Source organism: Amyelois transitella, chromosome W (assembly GCF_032362555.1).
Source record: "Amyelois transitella isolate CPQ chromosome W, ilAmyTran1.1, whole genome shotgun sequence".
NCBI classification, from domain to species: domain Eukaryota; kingdom Metazoa; phylum Arthropoda; class Insecta; order Lepidoptera; family Pyralidae; genus Amyelois; species Amyelois transitella.
In genome coordinates this window covers 4929165-4949298 of record NC_083536.1, presented here as the reverse complement: position 1 = coordinate 4949298, position 20134 = coordinate 4929165, and the positions used below count along the sequence as shown (strand labels likewise).

General features: G+C 35.9%; 1 protein-coding gene and 1 pseudogene across 1 annotated transcript; one reads left to right on the top strand and one right to left on the bottom strand.

Annotated features, from left to right (window-relative positions):
• Nucleotides 1–8115: 8115 nt before the first annotated feature.
• Nucleotides 8116–9275, bottom strand: LOC132904091 (uncharacterized; annotated as a pseudogene).
• Nucleotides 9276–10124: 849 nt separating this feature from the next.
• On the top strand, nucleotides 10125–11123 carry LOC132904090 (uncharacterized). Its single transcript, XM_060954015.1, has one exon. It carries the CDS (start codon nucleotides 10125–10127, stop codon nucleotides 11121–11123), a length of 999 nt encoding a protein of 332 aa, XP_060809998.1.
• Nucleotides 11124–20134: the final 9011 nt, after the last annotated feature.

Sequence of the window (20134 nt, the reverse complement as noted above, 5' to 3'; positions counted from 1 at the left end):
ACATACAGTACAATTCCTCATAGAAACTCTTTCAATCCTCGATTTTCATTATATCATTAAATAATAAATTCAGCCCATGAGCAGCACAACCGATGCAATCGATCGATATGTGAGTACAAAGTCAGAATTTTCCGCCACGCTGAACGCATGTTACTAGCATTATCTGTAATAATAGCAACAAATTTATCGGGGCCGATATCTTTTAGGACTATCGCAATTGCCTGGGTATATACTTTTCCAAAAAATAGGTTCAGGTGTTGTGATTATGAAATTCACTATTTTTTTACCACAAATGTTCGTCCACCCGTCCATAACCAAACCTAAGACCATTGCAGACTATCTTTTTGTCCATATTAACTTTTAATCTATGATACTCCGCTTCAAGTAATGCATTACTCATTGCATATTTAGTAGGTGGTTTGTAATTACTTTTTAATAAATCGATAGCATTTTTTCAGTATTTATTTTCAAATAAATTAAGTGGAAGCCCAGAGGAATATGCCGCACGTGCTAATGCAGCATCGATTTCATCACAATCAATAATCGTTTCGGCAACCACATAATTGCTTGCATTGCATAAGTTATTTGGATATTTGGTTCCGGGCAACTTAACACAGTAGAAGTCAATGGGAAATCCTAATGAGTCACTATTTGACTGACAGGAGTTGAAGACACAGGCATTGAACTCTTTTTCGTGCTTGATTTCTTCGCTTTATTACCAAATGAAGTATTTATATCGTATGGACATTGTTCACATGACAATAAATGCTCCACCATACGTGTAGCATTTGCAAATGCATACTCCTTTGAACAAAATAGACATTTTGCGTATTTCTTACCATTTCTATCTACAGTTTTACAATGATTCCATATGTTGCTTTTCTTTCGAGGCATTGTTAAAATAGAAAACAATATCGTAGAACACAAGTACACTATTTTCGATATGAAGTTTTCGTATTTACAAATTGCACCCGAGAATTGATTGAAACGTAATTTATGAATTATTCAATAAAATCCAAAGACTACCATTATAAATGCTTGAAGTGATAACAGGGCGTGATATAAACAAACTGTGGGCCGGCCGGAATGAGCGCATAATAACTAACCAAGAAAATAAAAAACTTCCCTCCAATTCCAAAACATAACATAAGGCGGGTAGTAGATGTTTATTGGGAATTCTGGGACACTTTTGTATCCCAGAATTCCCAATAAACAAAATTCGATTCATTCTAACCACAAAACATTAGTCGAATGCACTCACCTGACTCCATTATAAAATTGATAAGAATCACCCGCGAGCTCGTGGAAAGATCACACACCGAACACACTTTTTACACATGATTCATTCTAACCATCAAACATTATTTTGTTGTACTTTCCTGATTCCTGTTCTACCAACAAGATTTTACATGTTGAATTATAAAATGTGTTTAATCGTTAAACCTAAATTAATTTCGCTCAAATTCGTTGAGTACTGCAAACGAGTTTAAGCACATGCTAATAATTTGAAATGAAATTTGTGAAACAAAAAGACTCACTAAAATTAGATTGTATTTGTCCTGCTTCATCACAAGAACCAAAACGACACGGAAACCTTCTGCCGAACACAATACGTTGTATCGTTTGTGGTCCATCAAATTGTGGAAAAACCAACTTAGTAATAAGTTTATTGTTACATACAGATGGTCCACGATTTTGTAACTTATATGTTTATTCAAAATCTTTATATCAAGCAAAATACTTATTTTTAGAGAAAGTTATGAATATGGTTTGTGGTACAACCTTTCATAAATACAATCACAATTGTGAAATTTTGAGTCCTCACGAAGCGCTACCTGATTCAATTATAATATTTGATGATGTAGCTTGCGAAAATCAGAACAGCATTAGAGATTATTTTGCTATGGGTCGACATAAGAAAATTGATAGATAGATAGATAGATAATTCATTTATTTGATTTGCTACACACAATTTACAATGAACATACGGAATACAAATTAATTAGGGTGTGAGTTGCAGCAATACAAAAAGGTCACAACTCAACGAATTTATTGCTATAGAGCAATACGCTGATTTTCAGTTATGACCTAGGTGCTAGTGCAGGTCAATCTGCGTACGTAATAAAAAATAAACAAAGACTCGTGTCGTGATCGTGACTTAAAAGTTTCATTTGTATAAGTGTGATAAATGTAGCGGCTTAATAACCAAAAGAGTATCCAAAATATTTGAAAATTCAACACATGCCCCGGCATCGCTTGTGTAACGTTATAAACCTTTTTCTTGAAACATTTATTTAAATATATAATGGGAATGGAATAAAAGAGTACATGAGAAGCAGAAACCGCCATCAGTGCCGAATATGCAAGTTCTGCAGATCCAAAAGATGCCTGCGGAATTTAACTTTGAACAAAGTGATAGATGCTTGAAGCCTAATGGGGGGAGGTATATTATTCCAACATTTAGTGGCCTGGTAGCGGAAGCTGCCCCTGAATGCAGCCGTTTTGTGTCGATAAGTTAGTAATGGGGGCCGACATGATCTCGCGTTATGCTTGGTGTTGAATTTTATTTTAGAGTGGAGATACTCAGGGATCCCGTGTCTTATAACTCCGAATAATAAACTAGCAAGATGTAGTTGCCTGCGCGAGTCCATATTTAACATGGAGGCCTTGTTAAGGTATGGCGTAATGCGACTTCGAGGTGGAATATCAAAACAAAATCGGCAGCATGCATTTTGGACACGTTGAATTAATCGCCGAGTTCTTTCCAATAAGCGAGGCCCATAGACAACATCCCCGTAATTGAGCCGCGATAAAACCAGAGCCTCACACAACCTAATACGTACATTCTCTGACAAAACATTTCTAACCTTGTATAAAACCTTCAAACGAAAGAAGCAGTTTCTGACGACCTCCAACACGTGTTTCTCGAAACGAAGCTCACCATCCATAACATCCATGACTCTAGTACTAGTACTTAACCCTTCGAAGACTAAAACGCTAATCCTTGGTGGATTAGCGTTTTAGTCTTCGAAGGGTTAAGTACTAACGAGTTTTTAGCTGACCAATCGGCGATAAGTTCCAGGTCCTCATTCATTTTAACTACTGCAGATGATACTTCTTCTGGCTTATGTGAAATGTATAACTGTACGTCATCCGCGTAACAGTGATATCTGCAATGCCTAATGACGTTAGTTAGATCGGCACTATAGATTATGAAGAGGAGGGGCCCGAGTATAGATCCTTGAGGGATCCCACGGTTCACTGGTTTGGGAGTAGACATGAGGTATGAACCATCCTCTTTTGTCAGTTTAACTCGCTGCGATCTGCCGAAAAGGTAGCTATGAAACCATCTGACGCAATGATGATCTAGGCCGTAATACGCTAACTTTGAAAGAAGCAGAAAGATGTCAAGGCTATCAAAAGCACGCGAATAATCCAGCAAAGTGAGCAAAGTACCACGACCCTCATCCTGCTCAGCCAATATATTATCAGTGACGTCAATCAAAGTAGTGAGGGTGCCACGGCTCCTGCGAAAACCAGACTGTAACGTAGGCAATATTTTATTTGCATCGATGTATTTCGAAAGTTGTAACTGTGCTGCTTTTTCAAGAACCTTCGAAAGATAAGATAGCAGGCTTATTGGTCTAAGGTCAGATAAGCTACTGGGATTGTTAGTCTTAGGGATCGGAGTAACCACAGCCTCCCTCCATTGAGGAGGAAACTCGCCTGAAAGAAGAGACAAATTAATGATCCTAGTAATAATGCTTAAAGTAGAAGGAAGAGTAAGGATGATCATATCTCGACTGATCCCATCATATCCAACGGCATTTGACTTAATTGCAAGAATAATTTTGCCAACATCATTCTCAGATATAGGTTTAAATTGGAAAAAAATTGAATCATTAAATCGATTAAATTCATAAAATGTTAGATTAGATAAATTAGCTACATTACTGACAGGAATATTGAGAAAATGATTATTTATTACGTGGGGATTGTCAAAACTACTAGGTAAGCTGTCATTTCTGCTGGCATCCACAAGAATTTTTTCCTTCAAATTGCTCCAAAAGGTTTTGCTGTTACTTATCTGTGAGTTAATGTAGTGATTGAAATAAGCAGTCTTTTCATTGGCAATACTAGTCTTAACCAGTTTTTTAAATTCAATATAATGTTTTCTATCAGCGTCAGATTTTGATTTCCTAAATTTTTTGAGGGCCTTATCACGTAGATCTATCATAAGCCTACAGGTATCCGTTACCCAAGGGAGAGAGTGACCATGAACAATTTTTGTTTTCTTTACTGGAGCATGTTTATCAAAGATCTCAAGCACAGTTCTACTGAATTTGTCGACCAAAGCCCCGATATCAGCTATATCAAAAAGAGAAGTCCAATCTATTAAAGCCAAGTCACCATTAAATTCATCATTCATATCGATTTTTTTCAAGGGCCGATAATAAATATATTTTGAGGGTACTTTAGCCTTTTTCAAAAGCACCTCGACGTTGATCATCGCGTGACCATCCACACAACCAGTTATATTAGTAACTGAGACTTTACGAGTAGGGGCATTTGTGCAGACCACATCAATAAGTTTTGCAGAGTGCGAAGTGAAGTGAGTAGGTTCATTGACTACTTGGTTAAGGTCCATACAATCCAGATAATTTAGGAATTTCAATGTGTTATCCTCTGCCGGATTTAACATGTCAATGTTAACGTCACCAAGGAATACAACAAGATCGTGATCAGAGAAAAATACAGTCGACTCAGTCAGAGCATCAATAAACATGTCGACCTTCACCCGCTGAGATCTATATGCAGTGCCGACTGCGATTGAATACCCATTTACTCGCGTGGACAACCACATCTGTTCTATGTCTGCCTCAGGATGCTTGACGACGCGGACACGCAGTCCACGCTTCACGTAGAAACCAACCCCACCACCACGACTGCCACACAAGTGATTAGGACGCGGAGAGGTGAGAAACCGGTAACCAGGTGGAGCAGGCGCCCGCTCCTCATGTCCCGAAGGCAACCAAGTTTCATTAATTGCAACTATTTCAGCCTGATAACGGGCCATAGCCATTAGGAAGTCATCTTGTTTAGTGTTCAAAGAACCAGCATTAAAAAGTCCAAGACCAAAATATCTAGTCTTGTGTTTCATTACTGTGACGACATATAAGATGAAAGGTGCAAAGGAGGGAGACAGTAGTGAAGCAGGGAATTACATTTGACTTCCAATAGTAGAAATTTAATATATATAAGATAAGATAATTGTTGTATTAAAATAAACATGTGAATGTGTGAAATTATAATTGTATAATGTAAAGAAAAAGAGTGGTTAATAGTAAGTTGTCGTGTCGTGTAAGTTATTCCACATTTTTGTATTACTGCAAAACACAGAGTGACTATCCAGAAAAACAACAAGATGAAGACAAGTAGTTGAAGGATGACACTATCATTCTGGACGAAGCACTGACAAAATCGTAAAGAAATAGATATAAAACTAGCTGTGCCCGCGACTTCGTCCGCGTGGAATAGTATTTTGGGCATCATATTTATTTTGCAAACATCCTCCTCGGCTTTATCAATGTCAGGCGGTCACGCGTATTAGAAAGAACGCTGGTTCGCCGTATTAAATGTTTCGCTGCAAATTGCTTATAACGACTATATCTCAAAACCTATTCGTCTGATTTATATACTGTAAATGGCAATTTTAGTCTACATGAAAAGTCGAAAGTAATAAACATATTTATTTGGATAAGGATTAATACTGAATTAAAGAAAATTGGTTTCAAAATAACTTATGTTTATAATGAAAAAATAAATCTTAAAAAATGAACATAAAAGTGGTTATTGTAAGTAAACCTTAAGAGATAGATATATGCTCTCGCGGACTTTTTTGTGGCAAAAAATGAGTACTTCACATCTTTAGTACATTGTTTTACTATATCTTTGTTGGTTTGCGCAGCGTTCGCGTGGAAAGCTTGCTGATGGCCGACTCATTCAACTTTCACCTGCATTGTTGACGTTTCCCGTAGGAAATCCGGGATAAAATGTAGCCTATAGCCTTCCTCGATAAATAGACTATCTAACAGTGAAAGAATTATTCAAATCGGTTTAGTAGTTTCTGAGATTAGCGCGTTTAAACAAACAAACAAACAAACAAACAAACAAAACAAACTCTTCAGCTTTATAATATTAGTATAGATGCGCGGTTTGGTTAGATTTTCTGTAGCTTGATAATCTAACGTTAATAAGTAATTAGTGACCAGTTTTTTGCAAGACCTAAAAGTTTTATTCCTAAGAGTTCGAACAACCACGCTGCCTATTTATTATATATCCAGGAACCCAAATATGAGAAACAGTTACGAGCAAATCTAGTTCTGTATTGAAGGGTTTGTTCCCATTCAGTCACACCGCGATCTGTAACACTGTTACTCAATGGGAAAAAAATTCCCGTTGTGTAGCAGTGGTACACATTGCAACTATCGTTTTCCCAATGAGTAACACTGTTACACAATGGCACTTTGTATTCCCGATCAGTAACACTCGCGAAGGTTAAATAAAACAAATGGAAGGATTCAAAATTTATTTATAATATATTTGTGTAACAGAATAAGAGTGTAATATACTTAATAGGAAAAAATATGTAGACAGTCTCTCCGCGGCACCGTTAGTGAACACACGCTTGTCAGTTAAATTATTTGTTGCGCTCTCGGTCTATATATTCATACTCAATCATCGCAATGTTTACGTGTGCAAGTTGCAACAATAAACACACGGACGGCCCCGTGTGCAGTGTTTGCAATAGGGTATATGATTTCGCGTGTGCCGGCATTGCCGAAAATGGGTATAGAAGACTAGGGGATCGTAAAAATACTTGGCGCTGTCCCTCTTGCAAAACTGGGTCTCTTTCACCGGCACCTGTATCCCCTGCTCCGTCTCAATTGGATAAGATGCAGGAACAGTTAAACTGGATTGTTTTTGATCTCGGGTCATTGAAGACATTAGTGGAGGACGTTAAAACCATCAAGTCGGAGATGACAGAACTAAAAAATTCTATTGAATGGGCTCATAAATCTATTGGTGATTTCACCGCAGCTTTTTCGGCCATAGAGATCCGTGTCTCAGGTGTTGAGAAGATGGTTAATGAGATCCCGACTTTACAGACTGATATCAAAAGGCTTAAACAGGAGTTAGAGGAGAGGGACCAGTTGGCAAGGGCCAATAACGTGGAAATTTGTGGCATCCCTTTGAAGAAAAATTAAAACTTATTTGATATAGCACAGAAGGTTGGTGAGTTGAGCAATTTCCACTTTAAGAAGGAGGACATAAGCTATATTGCTCGGATTCCCACACGTGTCCCCAATGCTGAAAAGCCAATTATCATCGCCTTTAATAATCAATCTATATATATAAAACTCTTCCGTTACTGAGTGACTGACTGGCAGACAACGCACAGTCGAAACTACTGGTCGTAGACAGCTGAAATTTGGAATGTAGGTTCCTTGGGATATGTAGGGGAGCACTAAGAAAGGATTTTTGGAAATTCAACCCCCAAGGGGGGGAAAAGGGGTAAAAACGTTTCTATGAAAAATCTTATTCCTTGGGTTTATAAACTTGAAACTTGGCATGAACACTTACATAGGCAAGTAAATATGTTTACTTGCCTATGTAAGTGTTCAAGGCAAGTAAACATATTTACTTGCCTATATATCCCACATATCCCAAGGAACCTACATTCCAAATTTCAGCTGTCTACGACCAGTAGTTTCGACTGTGCGTTGTCTGTCAGTCAGTCACTCAGTAACAGAAGAGTTTTATATATATAGATAGCAGCAGCAATTAAATGTTAATAACAAGACAAATTCAAAGAAAAAATCCTCACTAAAAGCAGTGATTGTTAACATGGAAAACAATTTCTTTTTAGTACATAAAGATGGATGAGTGAACGAGAACGCCATACTCCGGTAAGTGTTAAGCACAACTAAACCAGCGACCGGAAGTATGTCAAAAACAGTATAAATAAAATACAACACAAACATCCAACGATAATGGAGGAAGGCAAACGAACAAGACAGATTAAATGAGGCAAGGAAGTAGTCGAAGCCCCGTTTATGTGCTTTCAGTAGCGCGAATTGTTTCCAGCCCAAAAACCCGCATGATATCCTGTTCATTGCGCAGACGATGCCGCGGCACATCGGGTGATTGATACTGCCGTACGTAGATTCGGCCATCTCGAGTCCAGACGTAACGCCATTTGTGCAAAGTCGCCAACTCACGCGCTCGTCGAAATAATTGCCTGTTTAATTTAGTCAGGCGCTCATTGACATAAAATCTGCGCGGGGGGAAGGAAGGCCCGTCCCTTCGGTAGTGGCGCCACGGCGAACACGTGCTGCCTTCAGCAACTGATCTCGGAGTGCTCGACGTGCTAGCCGTACGACAATCGGTCTGGGGCGCGGCGGCGAAGTTGTCGCAGCGACGTCCAGAGTCACTGCGGGAGAACCCACACGTGACACGTCGACGAGGTCCTCGCAAACGAGTTTGACTCCTAGCTTTTCAGCGAGTGTGATAGCGATATGAGGCAGGCTCTCTCCAGGATGCTCCACACAGGTGATTTCAACGTCATTGAGCAAGTGGTCCTGATTACGATCATTAATTTCGGACTTTAAATCTGCTATAGTATTTAGCAAGGATTTCTCAACCTCATCAGTCACAGTCTCGCGTTCCATAGTTTGCCTTCCTACCAGATTCTCAAGGCTCTCAACACGCACTTGTAGTTGTTCAACTTTCTTATCATTCTCATCAAGTCTCATCGTAATCCTGTCCAGAGACTCCGCTAGCATCCTCATATGCGCCCTATCAATACTCCTATCCTCCCTGTACTCCTCCCGAAACTGACGAAGCTCGAGGAACAACATCTGGGTATCTGCGATGTCCAGCGTATCATTAAGAGCTGTGTTGTTGAGGTCAGATGATATAAGCAGCATCGCCGGCCGCTCCCGAGGACTGTCTACCGCTGCCCCGCGACGCTGCGTCACACCATTTTCCGAACCTCGAACGGGTGTATTGGTGTTATCCGACCTGGGCAGCTTGCATATGCACAATGGACATTTCCAGGATGCTCTGTGCTCGTGTGTCAGAGTATTATAGAAACGCTGCTCCGATACATTTGCACAAATAAGGTCGTATTTCTTCTTACAAGAACAGCATATTAAGAATTGGCCCTTTTCAATCGGTTTTAGGCAGCCGGCACAATTATTATTGATCTCCATTTTGAGTCACAACACTTGAAAACGAACAGGGTAAGTCGTGAATGAGATAAAAATAAAATTAGAAAGGAAAAAATAAAAAAGAGTCGAGCGGGATTTGAACCGGTGATTATTAACGCACGTCTCAGCCGTGCACTTTTCCGCACAGCCAACTGCGGTTAATTTACAAGTGACGAAAGTTTCAATGTAATACTAAACGTTCACTGCAAGATTATGAGTCACTTGATGATTTCAGCGATGATTTATCTTTCATCTACCTCACCGTCACTGCATATACACTTTGTTCATTGAATTTGTATTAAATGTTTTCCACTTTACACAGCCAGTTTCATCCAATCATTTACGAAATAAACACGAAACACACAATTATAAAGTTAGAAATCTGGTTATCGAAGTTCAACTACTCAACTTTCAGGAAACACCACATTTAAAATTTATAAACACACGAGCTTCATTAACACGTCCGGTACGTTAAGAAGCGCACCCTAATTGATTGTTTTTATATTAATCAAACATAAAAAACATATACAAAAATACCTAAACAACTAGTGAGAGACAATTCCAATTTGATTGTATTATTTAAACAAGATGACATTAATTTGAAACATGTTTATGATGAGCATGTTGGGTCTGATATGTCATGGAATCAATTTCGTGAAATGTGTTCAAAAGTTTGGAAAAAGCCTTTTATTTATCTTGTTATTAATAAGGATTGTGATAAAAACAAAGGATGTTATAGGTCAGCATTTGACACTTTTATAGTTCTAGATTAACATACTTAATACAATGTAGTGATAATGAAAGGCCACTTTAAAGTGTGATCTGCGACTGAACACAATATCAAGCAGAAAAATGGAAAAAACATTTAAAAAACAAATAGTTAAGTCAGCAGCAGCTGTTAAAAGAAAAGTGGGGATGATTAACGACACAAAAAACGTAAATAATATGGCACTGGAGAAAATTTTCAAACCTATTGTTGATCCCCTTAATTTGATAGCCAATAAAAATAATGAAAAGTGGGTTGAGAATGAAAATAATTACATTCCCTCTGTTGGGAAAAAATGTAAAAATGAAAGTACATCGTCTTATTCATCCAATGAAGAATCGAATGACACTGTTTCTGAAAGCGACTTTCCTAATAATTACAACAAAACCTTAACTTCCACACCTTCTGAAGATCATAATGTCAGTGAAGGTTCGTTCAAATCTATTGCGTCTTCTCCAGATAATCGTCAAACTTTGTCGTGGTCTACATCATCAGAAGTAATGGATGCTATACCTTTTGGAGTAAGACATGAGCGGGGAAAACTAATGCTTGGCAATATTCGTGGTTTCGATAATGATAACATTCTGAAAATAGGAACTCGAATTTTAAAGAAGACAGATGGTTTAAGAGAGTTACTATTTAAAAGGAAACCTGATCTAGAAAAAGTCAGAGAGGAGGACTTGCAAAATTATAAATTGTTACTAATTGATACTAATGCACATCGACGTAATTATGAGTCATCTAAACCTATAAACAGTAACAAAGGTTTTAAATACATTAATGTCATTAAGCCTTTATTAAAATTCTCAAAAAATATGACTTCAAGTGTAGAAAGTCTCCCTCAAGGAAAAGGTATTCCACTTCTGAAAAAAGTAAAAAAATATACTGATTATGTTTATTGGGATGATCCCAACGAACTGGTAGAACGATTAAAATTGTTGTTAGGATCACGAGCGGCTGGCAATAGTGGTGTAGATAATGAAATTATTGCAGTCATAGAAGAATTACGAGAAGCTGGAATTATAAATATAGAACATAAACAGCTATCGCCACAGAAAATGAGCAGTATAATTCGAGATCTCTAATCATCTAGACAGCAATGAATGTAGATAAGTTCGGTCATCACGTCCATAAACGTTTGCAATTATTGGAATTTATCGACACTTTAAACGATACATTGGTGAAAACTGATGCTGGACACTATGATTTGAAAACATCTAAATTAAAAGAATCTAATTCATCTTTCATCTCCAAATGAAGCCGATGAAGCAGTGAACAAAGCATACGTCGATAATATACTACAAGAGTTAAGAAAAGAAATAAGAGTGGTTAATGATAATATACAAGTATATTTAAAAAAAAATGGAAAAAGCTACATCAGACCGTTTGTCCAAAATCGTTTTATACAAAACAAGAAATAGATAATTTGATGAACTTAAATTGAACCAACACAATGAGCAAAAAAAACATAGTGGATGAAATTCATAAAGCAGCAAGAAGAAATTTTCCTCGTCGATTTACAATTATAAAAGGAATAGACGACTTATGGCAAGCTGATCTTATTGCTTTTCAGAAATATTCTTATTTTAACAAAGGATATAAATATGTTTTAGTTGTAATAGATACTTTTACAAAATATGTGTGGGCATATCCTATAAAATCAAAAAACAAAAAATGTGTGACAAAAGCAATGTTTGAAATTTTATCTCGTTCAAAACGAAAACCTATAAATTTACAAACTGATTTAGGCAAAGAATTTTATAATGATGCTTTTAATAAATTGTGTAAGAAATATGACATTAATCATTATTCCACCTACTCCACCAAAAAAAGCTTCTATTGTGGAAAGAGTTATTCGTACAATAAAATGTTATCTTTACAAAATGTTTAGTTTGTATGGTTGTTATAAATGGTTAGGACCAAATTTAAATTCCGTTGTAGAAAAATATAACAATACTACTCACCGTACTACTAAATTTAAACCAGTCGACGTAAATAAAGTAAACCAGATACATGCTAGATGTAACAAATTGCGTGCACAAAAGCGAGTTATATATCGCAAGCCTAAGTTCCACGTTGGTGATAGTGTTCGGATAAGTAAATTTAAAGGTGATTTTTATAAAGGATACACTCCCAACTGGTTGACAGAAATATTCGTTATTGTCAAGGTAAATGATACGAATCCACCAACATACCTATTAGAAAACAAACATAAACAGGAAATTTTGGGAGCTTTTTATGAATGTGAATTACAAAAAACGAAATTTCCAGAACTTTATCTTATTGAAAGAGTTATTAAACGTAAAGGTCATAAACTTTATGTAAAGTGGTTAGGTTTAAGTGAAAAAGAAAATAGTTGGGTGGACAAGAATGCATTACTATTGTAATATAAAGTGAGCGTCATAATAAATATCTTCATTTTAAGAATATCTATGAAGAAGGGAAGAGGTATCCATACATATAATAAAACTGTAACTGAACATTGTCTGTACATTGAAGATATTTAAGAAAAAATATTGTAAGGGGTCTTTTAAGGGTCAATAGAAGCCAAAACATTTTTTTTAAAATTTTTGTCTGTCTGTCTGTCTGTCTGTCTGTCTGTCCGTCTGTCTGTCTGTATGTTTGTACGCGCATCACGCAAAATCTACCGAACGGATCTGAACGAAATTCGGCACAGATATAGTTAGTAACCTGGATTAGAATATAGGCTACTTTTTATCCTGAAATTCTATACCAAGGGGATGAAATAGGGGGTGCAAGTTTGTTTGGAACTTCGTCATTTTTGAATCGATATCAAAATCTATAAATATTTAATTATCATATTTATTATGATTGAAAAATTAGCATTTTATTGATTAAATTAATTATGCTTTGTTTATTTATTTAGTTCCCGTGGTTTAGATATTTATTTTTTGCCCACCCGATACGAGATGGCGCCTCATGAGAATTTAAGAAATAACACAATTGTAGCCGCTGGCAAAATTTTTAATCCATACATATAATAAAACTGTAACTGAACATTGTCTGTACATTGAAGATATTTAAGAAAAAATATTGTAAGGGGTCTTTTAAGGGTCAATAGAAGCCAAAACATTTTTTTTTTAATTTTTGTCTGTCTGTCTGTCTGTCTGTCTGTCTGTCCGTCTGTCTGTCTGTATGTTTGTACGCGCATCACGCAAAATCTACCGAACGGATCTGAACGAAATTCGGCACAGATATAGTTAGTAACCTGGATTAGAATATAGGCTACTTTTTATCCTGAAATTCTATACCAAGGGGATGAAATAGGGGGTGCAAGTTTGTTTGGAACTTCGTCATTTTTGAATCGATATAAAAATCTTTAAATAATTAGTTATCATATTTATTATGATTGAAAAAATAGCATTTTATTGATTAAATTAATTATGCTTTGTAAATATTTATTTAGTTCCCGTGGTTTAGATATTTATTTTTTGCCCACCCGATACGAGATGGCGCCTTATGAGAATTTAAGACATAACACAATTGTAGCCGCTGGCAAAATTTTTAATCCATACATCCATACATATAATAAAACTGTAACTGAACATTGTCTGTACATCTGATAGTATGCCGGAGAGTGTCGGTGTTGATATGTGTAGCCCCCAGAACACAGTCATTTTTTCAGACAGCATAGGACGCAACATGGGTAAACTGTTTAGTGAGAATTTATCAAATATAATAAATTATTGTCTACCCAATTCCAACTACTCACAAATTATTAATTGTATAAAAAACACACAATTGAGCAACACATCTACAATTGTTATAATGGTTGGAAACAGTTTAAATATTAGTAAACAAGACCTTATTCAGGGTCTAGGAACTCTGAATAATTTAAATGTAGGTAAAATAATTTTTTGTGCTTTTCCCTATATAAGTTGTCAGACGCCAAAGAAGAATAAATTTATTCATTTGATGAACAATATTGTTCATAATATGTCATGTCGTCATGACAAGTTTGTATTTTTTGATACAAATTTGTTCATAAAAAATTGTTTTTTGACTAAAGATAATATTTATCTTTCTCGACTTTATAAAAAAAGAATTGCTACTTTGATAGCAAATAACATAAAAGAATGGACGAGTTTACATTGTGGTAAACTACATTGTTTACAAAATCTGACAAAATCGACAGAATCATCAAATTTTTGTAATGATGATTCTGTGGACGCTACATGTGGTTTAAACTAAACCACAGGACAAAAGGAAGGACAAATGAATTAAAAATTGTACACCAAAATATACAGGGCCTTCCTGGCAAAGAACTTATTATTGATCTATTTAATGAAAAAATGGATGTTAATATGGCGTGTTTGACTGAGCATTGGATCTTGGAGGGTGAGCTGATGCCCAGTCTTAACAATTTTAATGCGGTGAGCTGCTTCAGGAGAGGGTCTGCAATCAGAGGCGGTTCAGTAATATATGTTAAAAATGGTCATCGCTGTAAGGAGCGCCATGACATAGTCAGACTTTCTCTTGAGCGCTGTGTTGAGGTATCTTGTGCCGAGCTTGAGGAACACATTGTTATTTGTATTTATAGTCCACCCAACAGTAGTATTATGGATTTCCTGAATGTAATGGAGGAAGTTCTAATAGTAGCGACAAAAAGTAATAAGAAAGTAGTTGTTTGCGGTGATTTTAACATTGACATATTAGTTAGCTCCACAGTGACAATACAGTTTCTTAACCTATTTAAATGTTTTAACTTAGATAATGCCTTCTTGGAACCAACCCGCTTCACTGCCACATCTGCTAAATGTATTGATAATGTTTTTAGTGAACAAAAACCAAATAATAAAAATGTATTTAGTAAATTACCCTCTGATCACTGCGGTCAATTAGTTACCTTTTCCACTAAACGTAGTACACGTGATGGATTAATTATGTGCAGACCTATCACAGCCCATAAAATCAATAAATTTACAAGTTCTTTAGAGAATAAAATTTGCGCAGTAACTTACACGGGCAGCGATCCTAATGGTCATTATAATAAGTTATTTACTACCATTTCAGACGCGTACTCTAAAACATTTATACAAAAGAAACGGAAATGCAATAATAACTTTAAATTCAGTGAATGGGCTACTGTTGGCATCTACAAAAGTAGAAAGACTTTGTACGATTTATATGCCCAAAAACAGTATCGATTTGAAAGCGGCTTCGTAGACCATGTTAGGAATTATTCAAAAATTTTCAAAAAAGTATGTCTACATGCAAAATCTTTGTTCATTAAAAACAAAATAAGTAATGCTCCTAACAAAACAAAGGAAACCTGGAGTGTTATAAACAAGGAAACTGGTAGAAATAATTTTAAAGACAATATTAATGAAATTAAATTTAATGATAGGAAAATTACCTCTACAACAGAAATAGTAAATTTATTTGAACATTTTTTTACAAATATACCGTTGGAATTAACTTCTAATATTGACTCATGCCCTAATGAAGCTGAAATTCTACTTAAAAATAATGTCAGCATTTGCAGTTCCAAATTCAAATTCTTAAATATTGACCCTACTGACATTATTAATACCTTTAAAGAACTTAATCTGAAAAAGTCTGAGGATTATTGGGGTATGTCGGTTGTTGTCATATGTCATATTATAAATATTATAGCTGGGGACTTAGCTTATATATTCAATAATTGTGTTGACCAAGGGATATTTCCAAATTTAATGAAGTATAGTAAACTAATTCCATTATTCAAGAAAGGTGAAAAATCAGATCCTGGTAATTATAGATCAATCTCAATTTTACCAATTTTGAGCAAGGTGTTCGAGAGAATCATGCTTAATCAAATGCAGCGTTACTTTAAGTCTAATAAATTATTTCATAGTCAGCAATACGGCTTTACTGAGGGGAAATGTACAACAGATGCAGGTGTGGCTCTTGTCACTCATATTCTCAATGCATGGGAAGACTCACAGGATGCCATCGGAGTGTTTTGCGATCTGACCAAAGCATTTGATTGCGTAGATCATAGAACTCTTCTGCTCAAGCTCGCTCATTACGGGTTCGATACTGCTGCCGTTAAACTAATTAAATCATATCTTAGTGATAGATTACAGACGGTAGATTTAAATAATTCAAAATCGAAAGGAGCGACGGTAAAAATTGGGGTACCGCAAGGTTCCATTTTGGGACCTTTTCTCTTTCTGATATATATCAACGACCTGCCTTGCATGAATGAGAAACAGACTGGCATCGTGTTGTTTGCAGATGATACGTCACTAATTTTTAAAATGAACCGCCGTAGCGAAATCTGTGATGATGTGAATAGCACTTTAGCCGCCATCTCTAACTGGTTTACAATCAACAACTTACTGTTAAATGCAAATAAGACCCAATGCATTAAGTTTACACTTCCCAATGTGCGGCAGGCAAATGTGGATATTAGTATAAATAGTAAAAGATTAGATTTTGTTGATAGTACTACTTTCTTAGGAATAACATTAGATTCAAATTTGAAATGGCATGCTCACATTTTAAAACTTTCTAAAAGGCTTAGTTCTGCAGCATACGCTATTCGTCGTATTAGGCATTTGACGGATGTGGCAACTGCTAAGCTAGTATATTTTAGTTATTTTCATAGTTTAATGTCATATGGTCTACTGCTTTGGGGATCAGCAGCAGACATACAAACTATTTTCATTTTACAAAAAAGGGCAATTCGATATATCTACGGTCTTAAACAAAGAGATTCCCTTAGAGATTTTTTCAAAAACCTAAATATTTTAACTTTGCCCTCCCAATACATATTCGATAACATCATGCATGTTAGGAAAAACTTAGACTCTTTCAAAAAAGTAGGTGAATGTACTAGTAGATCACTGCGGAACAATTACAAGTTGTCGATCCCAGCACATCGGCTGGCTAAGGTAGGGAAATCATTTCTTATTAATTGTATAAGATTTTATAATAAATTACCAAAAAGTGTTCTTGAAATGAATGATAGAAAATTCAAACAGTATATTAAAGTTGAGCTTTGTAGGAAAGCCTATTACAGCACGGATGATTATATTAATGATAAACATGTGTGGCCCGAGCTGGACATAATGGCCTCTTAAATGCTTGTGTATTTTTGACATGATCTGGACATAATTTGTACAGTATGTACATATTTTATTTTATATTTATTTTATTTGACGAAATATTCGTATTGACATAATCAGTTCTACATTCATACATGTTTTTTAATGTAGACAATGTGCATTCGTCCACGATTTAGATTTAAGAGATCTATATTTGTAAATTGACGTCCTATGAAAATGCTGCAGTGTAGTTTGTTCCGCCGCTTCTTCTACACATGCGCTTTGGAAGCGGTAGTAGTTATAATTAGATTTAAGTTATGTGACGTCAATAAGTGATACCTTGTATCCAATTTTGAAAATAAATCTATTCTATTCTATTCTATTCTATTCTATTGAAGATATTTAAGAAAAAATATTGTAAGGGGTCTTTTTAGGGTCAATAGAAGCCAAAACATTTTTTTTTTAATTTTTGTCTGTCTGTCTGTCTGTCTGTCTGTCTGTCCGTCTGTCTGTCTGTATGTTTGTACGCGCATCACGCAAAATCTACCGAACGGATCTGAACGAAATTCGGCACAGATATAGTTAGTAACCTGGATTAGAATATAGGCTACTTTTTATCCTGAAATTCTATACCAAGGGGATGAAATAGGGGGTGCAAGTTTGTTTGGAACTTCGTCATTTTTGAATCGATATAAAAATCTATAAATATTTAATTATCATATTTATTATGATTGAAAAAATAGCATTTTATTGATTAAATTAATTATGCTTTGTTTATTTATTTAGTTCCCGTGGTTTAGATATTTATTTTTTGCCCACCCGATACGAGATGGCGCCTCATGAGAATTTAAGAAATAACACAATTGTAGCCGCTGGCAAAATTTTTAATTAATTATATAATTAAAACTTCTTTTATTCATTGATTTAGTTTCGCCAGCACTTACTGTTTCACCACATCTTTGAGAAGAATTTTTTTTTATGTAGGTAGGGTTTGACGCGCCCCGCATCGGCGACGGTTGCCATGCTCCTCAAGATTAGCAGGAATAACACACATGTAGTAACGCCAGTACTTACCATTTCACCATTGATTTAGTTCCCGTGGTTTAAATATTTATTTTTTGACCATCCGATACGAGATGGCGCCACGAGAATTTAAGAAATAACGTGATTGTAGCCGCTGGCAAAATTAGATAGTACCGATGCTTGCAGCATCGGTACTTATTCGGTATAGTTCCTTAATTCACTTTCGGCATCTGGACTGCCCGCGCATACAATTGCTCTAAAAGTAGACATTCCATTTTGTAATGGGACCGCCTTAAAGTGGTGTCGCTTCATAACATTATAGTAGAAGCTAAAATTCTTACTGGTTGTGCAGCGGGTGAAATTGTTTTTATACCGCGCATTCCGCTCATTCCCAACAATTTTCCATTTCAAATTAAGCGTGTACAGTTTCCAATGGCTATATGTTTCGCGATGACAATTAACAAATCTCAAGGTCAAACACTTGGAGCAGCCGGAGTCGACCTCAGGACGATTTGCTTCTCACACGGACAGCTCTACGTCGCTTGCTCGCGGGTCACCAGCTGTGACAGTTAATTTGTGATGTCTCCAATGGGCAAGACAGCAAATGTTGTAAACAAAGAGATAGGTACTTTAACTTTACATTTTTATAATTTCCTTTTTTTGTCTTTAGAATTTATTCGTTTTTTAACAGCTGCGCTTCCGAGCTTTGCTTTTGTAAGAAAAATAAACTATGTTCTATTCCAGGCATTATTCTTCCCGTGTACGTAAGTTTCATAAAAATCCATCCAATAGAATTTGCGTGATTGAATAGCATCCTCAAACAAGCACTCACGTAGGTTCATCAATTTTTTTGCATAATCTATACTAACATTATAAAGCTGAAGAGTTTGTTTGTTTGAACGCGCTAATCTTAGGAACTACTGATTCGAAATGAAAAATTATTTTTGCGTTGAATATACCATTTATCGAGGAAGGCTTTAGGCTATATAACATCACGCTGCAACTTTAACGAGAAAACAAAAAATGGACTATGTGAAAAAAAACGGGGAAAATTATTCATCCTTGTGGGCTTCAATGATGCTCAAAATAACAATTCCACGCGGACGAAGTCGCGGGCACAGCTAGTTTTAAATAACGTCATCAATAATTTACCTTTCGAACTACATATTCCTGGATATCAGTTTTGTGGACCAGGTACTAAACTTCAAAAACGATTATTAAGAGGTGAGCGAGGTATAAATAAATTGGATGAAGCTTATATGTACCACGATATTGCATACAATAATAAGGATTTAAACATTCGACAAAAAATGCAATGAAAGCAAAACTCAAAGCTGGCGCTGGAGTTCGTTCATTTATGAAAGTAGTGAAAAATATACAATCTAAGCTTAAAAATATTAAATCAAAGGACAAGCATTCAACTATAAACTTTGCATATGCAACCGCAAAAAGACTATTTTTAAAAAATAACGGATCACGTACACGTTTACTACGATGTATACCCATTCCTAAATGCGGAGGCTTTTTACCGCTCATTCCCATCTTTGCCGGTCTGTCAGCTTTAGGTTCACTTGCTGGTGGCGCGGCAGGTATAGCAAAGGCTGTTAATGATTACAAAGTAGCTCAGAAAAACTTTGAAGAGTCTAAACGACATAACAAGATGATGGAATCTGTTGCTTTAGGAAAGGCCTTGTATATAAAACCATATAAAAAGGGAGCAGGATTATATCTAAGTCCTTCAAAAAACTGAAAAAGCGGCTACCCAGACGAGCACTAACCAATTTAAATATAATGGAACATGCTATTGATATTCCTTACTTTCGCGGAGTGTATATGAGAGATACTCTTCCTCGGAAACCAAAAAAAATTGAGTGTGCTGTATTAAATTTAGATAGTTCTGACAATCCTGGAACAAATTGGGTAGCCTACGTTAAATATATTAATTACTGTGAATATTTTGATAGTTTTGGTGATTTAAAACCACCATTGGAACTAGTATATTATTTAAGTCCTTTAAAATT

What these genes read in the sequence shown, in the direction of transcription:
- LOC132904090 (XM_060954015.1), top strand. Translation starts at nt 10,125, where the DNA reads ATGGAAAAAACATTTAAAAAACAAATAGTTAAGTCAGCAGCAGCTGTT.